General features: G+C 42.9%; 3 protein-coding genes across 4 annotated transcripts in view; all 3 read right to left on the reverse strand.

Moving 5' to 3' along the window:
- cdh17 (cadherin 17, LI cadherin (liver-intestine)) overlaps positions 1 to 307 on the reverse strand; it is a 12,531-nt gene extending 12,224 nt beyond the window's left edge. Inside the window, exon 1 of the mRNA XM_020607147.1 lies at positions 220 to 307. Coding sequence (XP_020462803.1) covers positions 220 to 249 — 30 coding nt within the window. The 5' untranslated portion in view covers positions 250 to 307. The remainder of the gene's footprint in view (positions 1 to 219) is intronic.
- gem (GTP binding protein overexpressed in skeletal muscle) lies at positions 298 to 8,626 on the reverse strand. Of its 2 annotated transcripts, XM_020607150.1 has the most exons (5): positions 3,404 to 8,626; positions 2,985 to 3,061; positions 2,694 to 2,898; positions 2,304 to 2,617; positions 298 to 384 (listed from the first exon to the last, which is right to left on the reverse strand). In XM_020607150.1, the coding sequence occupies exons 1-4, from the start codon at positions 3,756 to 3,758 to the stop codon at positions 2,334 to 2,336; spliced, it is 921 nt and encodes a 306-aa protein (XP_020462806.1). In that variant the 5' UTR covers positions 3,759 to 8,626; the 3' UTR covers positions 298 to 384; positions 2,304 to 2,333. The 2 variants fall into 2 exon arrangements, with proteins under 2 accessions (XP_020462806.1, XP_020462805.1); XM_020607149.1 differs by lacking the exon at positions 298 to 384 and having other exon boundaries at positions 1,830 to 2,617.
- Positions 8,627 to 8,717: 91 nt separating this feature from the next.
- The window catches only part of rad54b (RAD54 homolog B), a 15,613-nt gene continuing 14,070 nt past the window's right edge, over positions 8,718 to 10,260 (reverse strand). The window contains exons 16-18 of the mRNA XM_020607191.1: positions 10,235 to 10,254; positions 8,975 to 9,191; positions 8,718 to 8,897 (exon numbers count right to left, since the gene is read on the reverse strand). Of these exons, the coding sequence (XP_020462847.1) occupies positions 8,873 to 8,897; positions 8,975 to 9,191; positions 10,235 to 10,254 (262 nt within the window). The 3' untranslated portion in view covers positions 8,718 to 8,872. The remainder of the gene's footprint in view (positions 8,898 to 8,974; positions 9,192 to 10,234; positions 10,255 to 10,260) is intronic.

Raw genomic sequence — 10,260 nt, forward strand, 5'->3', positions numbered from 1 at the left:
GACACAATGGTTGACTGACAGGTATGCCAGCACCTGACACAAAGGCCCCAAAGTCAAGTCAAGATCACAGCGACCAAACCTGAAGCATCCAACATTTTCAACACGCAGCCTTAAACAAGCAACAGTCCTGTTTGTGTCTACTTAAACCCCCTAAAGTGTCTCCAAATACACCCCTTAAAAAATCCAGAAGCTGAGAGAGCAGAGAGTAAGAAGACTTACCTTAGTGGAGAGCTCAAGTGAGTCACGCATCAGACTTCAGTGATCTGAGTAGCCCCATCGTGTCTGGTCAAACGTTAACCAGGGTGTTAACCATCAATGTTTTATTGGATCTAATGATTGTCTAATCAGCCTGCCCTCGTGTCAGGCTAGCCAATGGGCAGGTAGCTAAGAAAAGAATAGAGAAAAATAACAGAACAATGATATGCATAGTACTGTAAAACACAAATCTGTTACCATCAATATCAATTACTGATTTACCATGAATCCTCAAATGCTTCTAGTTTGAACAGAATGTGTGTAATGTCAGAAAAAAGGACTCAAAGGCTCTCACACCATTAGCCATGATTTGTACCTTTTCAACTGCTTGAGCATAAATTGTGAACAAAAAGAGAAACGTTAGAGTAAAAGTGACTAAATAACGTGGGAAATTTCTCCAGAAGCCTGCTGTTCGGCATCTAAGTTTCTAATTTCCCCTTGAACTTTGACCCCTGTGCCAGTTCTTGTCAGATTTCGCAGTAGTGGCTGTGCTCGATAAGGAGCTACAGGTATGTGTGTGTAGACAAGGACCAGATCACACTGACAATCCATTGCCTCATAAGAATCTAAAGCTATATGGGGTCATCCAGGTGAGTGAGTAGGTCAAAGCACATACCGTGAAAATCAAGCTCACAATCTCAGTTCTTGATAAATGTCCAAAAGGTGACTTAAAAGACAGGATGTACGTCTACAGTATATTTTGTCATTGATTTTTGTTCTTATCTTCATGACCCAACCTCACATAAAGGGATTATCTTTTATACAACCTCATGCACAAGCTGCTGTGTCGGACCCAAGGCAAAAATGTGCATGAACCTGTTAACTGTAGAAAAACAGGCTGCGAGTGAGTCACTGCTTCACAGAACCACTATATAACCAGAACCTGTGACTGCAGCAGCTGAAGCCATTAATTCCAATGGAAGTGACTTTGTTATATAAACAGTGGGTCCATACATTGCTATGATGGATGCATCAGTACCATCTGCCTGTTGCTCCACGGGCAGAACATACAAAACACACACACACACACACACTTCCTGGGCTCCTCTGAATGTTACCTTGGCAACACATTTTTTGGTTTTTAGCATTTTTTCCAGCAAAACTGAGTTAGGGATGAGAGTAAGCAGTGTCTGGACATGATGTTCGGTGTCACACTCTGACCCAAATCTCTGATCAGTCAAATTGTTGTAGCCAATCAGCTGGTATACACACACACACACACACACACACACACACACACACACACACACACACACACAGGACTAATGTTATTTCTGGAAGTGCAGCTTTAATGTCACCACCTGACTCATCTTTTGTCACCTCAATTTTTCTTAAACGGCGATTGTGTAAGTGCATCTGTCATGTGTCAAAGCTGAGTCAGCCATGGTAAACTGTCATTAGCAAGGCTGACATGCCAGACAAAAGGAACGGAAAGTTGTTTTTTTTTAACCCAAATCAAATGCAATCACTATTTTACCAGGCACTGCTGAAACTACATTCAAGTAGCAAAATATAGTACTTTAACAATCTGATATTTATTACAGTAAATGTAAAATACAAGACCTTATAAATAATGTCAAAGTACCTTCTAAAGGATCTTCATTAAAAAAAATTAAAACAATCACAAAAAAATCTTCAATAACTTAGCACTTGGGGACTGACAGTTGACAAATTTGATAATGAGAGTAAAAGGATGAGGGAAGAAAGCAGAGAAGAGGCTAATATTGTCTTTGCACAAAAAACAGACATGAACAAACATTTCAGCTTCCATCAGCTGATCTCTGACCTCCACACCAGGTGTCCAAGAGACACAAATGTCACTTCATTGTCATTAATTATCCTGACAAACTGAGCTCAATCCACTCAGTCTAGTTTAGACTACAACATAGCACTGTAGAAATGTTGAACCTCTGGTATACACCTTCCTCACTGTGTTGAAAGTGGATGTGAACACAGAGTACTGACTTTGAAATTATGAAGCCTTTAGAATCAGGCTTCCCTCCAACCCATGTCCGCACATCCTGTTCTTCAGGCTGGGACTTGCTCACCTCCTCAGTGGTTTGGTGTCTGTTGGGCCCCTACAGCACAGAGAGGTCATGGCAGGACTTGGACTTGAGCCAGACTGCCACACTGGGATTGTTCCTTGCCATCACCTTGTCTAGGAAACGTCTGGCCTTCATAGGAAGGCTCTCACGGCGTGTGTTACAGTTTATGTGCTTGCGACGTTTGTTGGCCTCCTTGGAGTCTCGGCGTAAACGCAGCTGTCGCACTATACCGCGGAAGGCCTCCCAGACGTTGTGCTGCATGGCAGCTGAGGTTTCGATAAACTTGCAGTCGAACACAGCAGCACAAGTACGGCCCTCTGAAAGAGAAAGTCAAAAAGTCAGTTCTTGCTCATCATCACATACAAACAGCCAAGGACTGTGTCTCCTCCTCACCGCTGACTGACACCTCCCTGCGTCGCACCAGGTCACACTTGTTCCCCACCAGGATGATTGGTGTGTGCTGGGCAGGACGAAAACGGCGCAGGGTTATCCGAAGCTCCGAGGCTCGCAGGAACGAGGCCCTGTCAGTTATAGAGTACAGCAGCAGGTAGGCATCACCTGTCTGCATGTAGCATTCCTGGGCCCACTCACTGTCGGTCTGAAACCCATACAGAAACACACACGGTTAGCACATAGAGTAGGACACTCGGGCTGATGTGCTGTCTCCTCTGATCCTCATCTCACCTCCGCATCCCATGTGTCCAGCAAAGTTACTGCTGCTGGTTCCCCATCCACTTCAATCACCTTTTCACACATTTCATCTGAAATGACAGACGGAACAAACACACAGCTCTACATTAGTGAAATCATAAACTATCTTTTTGTAGACAATGTGTTGGGCATAATTATACCACCATTCATATTATTATTATTATTATAGGAAAGGAACAAGTGCATGGCTCACAGTGTTGACTTATTCATATATGATGGCATTTATCTTATCTTTCTGTACTTTAATGTCCATGAAGATTTTACAGTTTCTTTATAAGAACGTAGTCTGATTTTACTTCTATTCATCTAATATTTTCTATAAATTTAGGACAGATCTGTTGATCAGTAATGACAGTACAACAGACTTCGGTATAGTGGTAATCGTTTCTCACCTCCACACAGCTCACAGTTGTCACTGTCCATACTGTCCGCTGCCCCGGCGAAGATGCTGGCGAAGGCCGTTTTCCCGACCCCGCTGGCCCCCAGCAGCACCACCCGGTAGGGGCTCCTGGGTTCTGACGCCTCCCCAGCGGAGTCGGTGGAAATAACAGAGTCTGAGGACGACCAGCTACCGCGGCTGCCGTCCGACTCCCCGGCGGAGCTAGTGCACGACTTGGAGCGGGAGATGCATGTGGGAACCCGGGCCAGCAGACCGTCCGGGAGCAGGTGGCTGCCGGGGTCGCAGATGCTCCACCGGTGGAGCTCGGTCTGCAGGCGCAGGCTGTGTCGGCGCACAGTGGACAGCATGGTGTCAAAATGAGGATGAACTGGATTAAACGAGAGCGTAGTAGTGCGTAACTGTCTTATCCGAGCAAACACCCTCAAAATAAAGTAAAAAGACCCGGTTTCTTTACAGAAAAGTCGTCTTTACGCTCTGTTATCGCCTCGGATCAACACGTTTCCGTGATTTACTTGAGGCAAAAATGTGCCATAAGGTTTGTTCCATAATTATCAACCGGACAGTAAAGTAAGACTGGGTTTGTGCTCTGCACCTCTGCTGCAGATGTAACTGGGCGGTAAGTTACTGGTCCATCATTAAAGCTGAGGGGGAAAAACTGTTGAAGCTCTTTCAACACAGACCGAGTTTAGATGCAAAGACGCGCATTGCGCTGAAAAAACAAAGCTTAATTCGGGTATCGCAAAAACATTTGAGTGGAACATCCCGGAGCCACATTTCCATCCGATGTTTTCTCGGTGTGCCTGCTGCCGTGTCTCCCAACCTCCGATGCCTTGATGGGGTTTCCCTGCAGTTTATACAGAGGAGGGTGGAGGATGAACGTTTGTGGGTATTTACTGTTGTAATTATGCAGACACAGTCAGGTATAGGCAGGCTGCTCGCATTAAAGCCTGTTTACACCAAAGCCCACTCATTTTACAATGGGGATTAGAACAGTGTTACAAAGAAAAGCAAAGTGCATAACAAAAATACAATTTGAAAAACGCACTGTTGATTAATTCAGCATGCTACAACCAAGGGCTACTTTGTTTGGTGGCCAAGTTATCTAATGTTGGCAAACCTCAGTTTATTAACTGACCTTACTGAATGCTGTGCTGTTAGTAGTTAAATGGCTTGAAACAGTTTATCTTTAACCCATAACTGTCATTTGTAGCTGCAGCACAAAAGTAAGTCATATTTTTGTAATTACGCTTTACTTAACAGTACAACAGAAATATGTAAACATTCACTGTGGAGTTGTTGGAGTAAAATGGCAAAAGAGCTGCTTATCTGGACTCAACCACACAGTTCTCTGTAAGTTAAATACATGTACTCACTCCATTTTATCAGTTTTATAAGTACATTTTCTGTAGATTTGATAATGTTGTGTATAAAAACTGTACTGATCAGAGTAGAGTGCCAGAGGAAGAGTGAAAGATGAAGGTCCTGGACTGAAATGGCACCTTTAAGAGTCTGTGGGGGAAAAAATATCCAGTCTGTAAATGCCACCTAACAAAACAATACAACTCTCAATATTTTATTTGCTTTGCACAAGTAAACATATCAATATAAAGGCATTTTACTTGAGAAGTAAACATATCGATATAAAGGCATTTTACTTGAGAGATGCAGCCTTTTAAGGGGGTTTCATTCCAATAACGCGTTTCCCGGCAAATGACAAACACTGACAGTGAGACACAGTACTTCTTGTGCCACGACAGTGAATGCTGCAGGAATATTTGTAGCTGTCTGAAACATCAACACCAATATCTGTTTTTCTCTGGGCACATTTTGTGTTAAACGTCAGTAACAAGTGGAAAAGCCTTTTAAAAGTAAGATTATTAAATTTCCTCCAGAAACCCACATAAGCATTTTCTGATCTGACGTCCATAATGACAAGATGACATTACACAGCATCACTGTGTAATTTACTGATCTGACACCACTATGGTTTAGATTTGGTTAAGGTAGAAAGAAAAAAAAAGCACAAAAATGATCATAAAGGATGCACCACAGGCTGCAGAGATTAAATTTTTAGAGGGGAACTTTCCTTTAATCTTTCAGTATCAGTACAAGTTAAGAGAACAGTTGCTCCTACTTCTTCATTCTGCACTAAACTGCAGTCTGAATTATTCAATGTGTCTGACAAAGTCAGTTGATTTATAAATGTTGGCATTCAGTGCAGGTGTTGATCATAATAACTGACCCAAACCTTCACTGCAGCTTGTTCACCCTGATAGATAATTGACAGCCATGACTGACCAAACTGGTCCAACTAAAAAAAGCCCACAGGAGGTATTATTTTAAGAAGTGTGTTTGATTTACTCAACTACATCTGCTTGGATTAATGATTTTAACACATTTCTTCCTTTTTTTAATAGAAAAGTTAAATACAAGTTACTTAACAAGCTCCTCTCTCACAATCATGTTTGTTTTTCTCTATAATGCTGTAAGGTCCAGACCTTCCTGTGTAAAGTGCCCTGAGATGATTTTTGTTGTGATTATCGTTGGGAATGCAAACAATGATAGTTAGCATGCCTGACATCCATATTACATAATCTGCTGTCACCAGCATACTATTAATGGTTTGGACACCACCAGCTGGTGTTTTGTGACTGACCCATAAAGCAAATGCCTGGGGAGATCCTGCATCACGTCACATATTCAGTCCACTCATAAACATTAGATTTTGCTTTGCGCATGAGAGAAAGAACAATTGAGAGCAGGGAGAGTTATCGCAGTAATTGTGGGATTATGCTACTTTCACGGCTGTTGTTTTTCAGGACTTCTGTACCAGGCTGCGGTCTTAACCGCAGGACCTGCTGCTATGTATTACAGCCCTGATCTGATCCGATCCGCCTAGCTGATGATTGGGCAACATTAAATCCTTGTTAAGTGCTGGAGTGGGACCAGGGACAGAAGGAAGGAGGGCTGTGCTCTGTCTGGCTGCAGACTGGCCAGGGTGTTGGTGATGGCTACGGATGCTGACTGAGAAGTGACCTCTTTCTCCATTTTGCTTCATGCCAAATGCAGTGTTTCATAAGGTCAGCCAGAAAGTATAGACAGGGGGAAAAAATCCCGGGGGAGGATCCATTGACAGCAGTGCTTGGTGGTTCAGTACAGCCCTGTTCACTTTCACACACTTGCACTTTCCCAGCTGGAAGCTGCTTGGTACAACACCAGTCTGATCCGATAGCCACTTCTAAGTAAAATGGCATCGAAGAGCCGACATGCTATTATGGTGGATGGTAATGCAAATAATAATGCTAATGGCTTGCACTCTGCCCTGTGCAAAGTGCACTGGGCTCAAAAATACCCCTGCAACCAGCGGCCTGGCCATCAAGACTCTGCTAAACATTTAGCTCCTCCATGGAGGTTCAGAATTCACAGAGAATAAACCTCCAATCTGTGATTCAGTCTCTTCATTAAAACAATGTTTCCCTTTCTCCCTGAGTCATTCATTCAATCCGTACGGCAGGGCTTTGAGCTGACGGGCTGGGATGCGTGGCTTAAAAGAGAGCTCTGCAGGGCAGCCAGCAGTGGTTAGTAAGAGCTTTACACAGACAATATCCATCTCAGGCACACACCAGCACATGGCCCATGAGACTTAAGAGAAATGATCTGGATCAATATCCTGCTTGGACGAGTGGCACTTGTTTGTCGGACATGTGTCCAATACAAACACCAAAGCACTGCTGCCTGCAACACACAATGTGATTGCTCAGAAACAAGCACAGTGTCTTAACACTGTGAAAGCCAGGCCAGGGCAGCAGCTATAATAAGTTGCTTGGTGACAGTTGCTATGGCGCGACTGGTTTCAACAGTCCATTTTTTAATTGTGTCTGTCCACCACTCTGGTCCAGACTGAAATGTCTCAATAGCCACTGGATGAATTGCCATGAAATTTTCTACAGACATTAATGTCCTCTCAGGGTGAATTGCAATCACTTTACTTATCATGTCTCATCTACACCATCATCAGGTGCCTCAGCTGTATTTTGTGCTCAGTGCCAATTAGCACAGACTAGCACACTAATTTGCTAATCGTTATTCATTAAATAAGTCCAGCAGGATAGGATCATCACTGTGAGAAACTGAGATCAAACTTTTAGTTGATTCTGCAACTATTTTTATGTTCAATTATGAGGTCTTTTCAGGCATTTTCACCTTTTCATTGGACAGCTGAGAGTAAAGAAGCAAATAGGAAATGAGGGGAGACAGAGAGGGGACCGACATGCAACAAAGGTCAGCAGCTGACCAGGACACTGTGGCCATGTTGTAGACATGCTAACCAGGCAGCCGCAATGAAGCCCTGAAGTCATTTTTTAAGATATCAGCTTGGCCTGTGAGAAAATTAATGGGCACAATTTGCTCACTGCTGCGATTTAAAAATCATAAAATAATGTAGATTAACTGATAATGAAAAAATAATTACAGCATAAATGGGCATGCTAGCATTTAGCTTAATGCCCCACTTTGAGCCTCAGAGTTGCAGACTTAGTCTAATTTTATTATCCCAAATTAATGAGCCACACAGAAAACTACACAGCTGATAGTACATGTAATATCTAAGGCCAATATGAGGCTGGCGACTTTTAATTGTGGCGCAGGACTGGCATTATCAGTTTAAATTCACACTGTGGTCACAAAGCAGCAGCAGGTGTCTGCATAATCGCCACACTGCCACCAACACATTGCAGACCTTCAACTGTCATGCATAAATGGAAAGTGTAACAATCCAGAGACACAGTCATTACATAACAGGGTTGCTTAACATACAGTGGTGATCATCCAATAAATAACAATTACCCTCTTTATGTAAAGTCACACACAATACTTGCTGTCAATCTGACAGAGCTGAACACAAATCATATGTGAATTCAGAGCACACACAGAAGCACTGAACTACAAAGCTCCCACGCAGCAGCTTTGTGTTGAAGAGCATGAACAGGCCAGTCTTATCCAAATAACAGACTGAACAGATCACAGCATGTACCACATGTAAAACCCAGCCGACTTACAAGACACTAATGTGCATAAACTGTGACATTAAAGCACAAACATTTTGGCTAACCTGCACGTTCTTTCCTTCTTCAGACTGAATTCAGCTCTGGATGAGCTGAATTGAATCTATAAGGAGCCATAAACTAGATTCTTTTGAATGAATGGCTGTATGCACATTCTCTACATACCACCCAGGCACTGTCACCTAAGCAGGCCTCAGGTGACTGTAGATCCCTTAATTAACAGAGTTAATATTACTCCACACGGACTTTCATTTGTTTAATGGAACACATTTTTTAAAAAATACACAAACAAGAAAACACAATATTGTAAACAGTTATATAAAACATTTGGAAACTGTTTTGTTGTTGCTGGCAGTTGCTGAATGTGCATCAGTTCAGTGTTTAGTCATACGCTGGAATCAGGCTGCAGACAAAGCCCAGAACCTCAAGACAAACATGTAGAAGATATATATGAGTGAGTCATCTATATCTAGAGTGCAATCTGGTGGGCGCTTGCTTACTGAGCGCTGTGCGAAATGGTTGTCTGGAAAGCAAAGGTGATGTGGGTTCGTGCGTGATCGAGGTAGGGGTCTGAGAAGGTGTGTGTGTCACCAGAGAAGTGCCTCCACTGCATCAGCTCCGACATGCTGAGATGTTTCTGTGCCGCCCCTCCGCAGTCACCTTTACGGCCGAGCTGGCATGGCCTATCAGTAGCCGGCTCCTCCTCCTCTATGGTGGCTGAGGACGAAGACAAAGTGAGATAATGAGTCTCGGTGAAGTCAAATACAGTGGAATCTCAGTTTTCGTGATTAATCTGTTCGAAAAAGTCTGACGAAAACCGAATCGTACAAAAACTGAAGCAATATTTCCCATAAGAAATAATGTAAATCCAATTAATCTGTTCCAGACACCCAAAAGTATTAACAAAAAATACATTTTATAGAGAATAACTATATTTTTACATACAAAGCAATGAGAAATAAATATAAATGACTAATGAAATGGATAAATGAACATTTAACATCACTTTTACCTTTATTGAAGACTCTTGTTAGCGTATGGAAGATGGCGAGGAGGGGAGAGGGAGGAGGACAGGTTATTGTTTGGAAGGGGAATCCCCCTCCATAAGGACTTCATGTATCAAGGCCCTATCTGGGATTACTTCCCTTCACTCATTTCTTCCGGGAAATGAGTGGCCGAGTCACGCGGGCAGGCAGACGAGTTTGGTACGGACTAATGACGCTGAACCGACCAATCAACGAAAACCGAGCGGATGTACGAAAACAGACAAAATTTTGACGAAAAAAGTCTTCGAAAACCGAATCGTACGAAAAGTAGGGCATACAAAAACCGAGGTTCCACTGTACTGGCCGACCTGTCAGCCTTGAACAGTGTCTTTGTGTAACACCTGCCTGGTACATAAATATCACTCTGAAAATAAACATCATTTCATGTTCAATTATTACTCTGCAGATCCCTGATGGCTGGTGTCGCCTACTGTCTCTTGAAGTGACACCAAAGCTACTCATTTGTCAATTATTTCCAAATCTTGTGCTACGATTGGGTGAACTCTTCCTCTGCTTCTTTTGCTTTAGGGCAGGAAGACCTTTGTTTATGGGTTAGACACTTGTTGGGGTAAACTAAGATGACTGCACTACAGGTCAAACTCACAAGGTGTCACCATCTTTTTGTGTACTTTAGAGTAACAAATCACACCAGTGTAATTTGATACACAAAATGCGTACAGGTTGGCAGGTCTATACTGGTGTTAGTGTGCCTACCCGGGACTGATCCGTCCATGCTGCAG

This window comes from Monopterus albus, unplaced genomic scaffold, assembly GCF_001952655.1.
Source record: "Monopterus albus unplaced genomic scaffold, M_albus_1.0 scaffold84.1, whole genome shotgun sequence".
In the NCBI taxonomy this organism is placed as follows: Eukaryota; Metazoa; Chordata; class Actinopteri; order Synbranchiformes; family Synbranchidae; genus Monopterus; species Monopterus albus.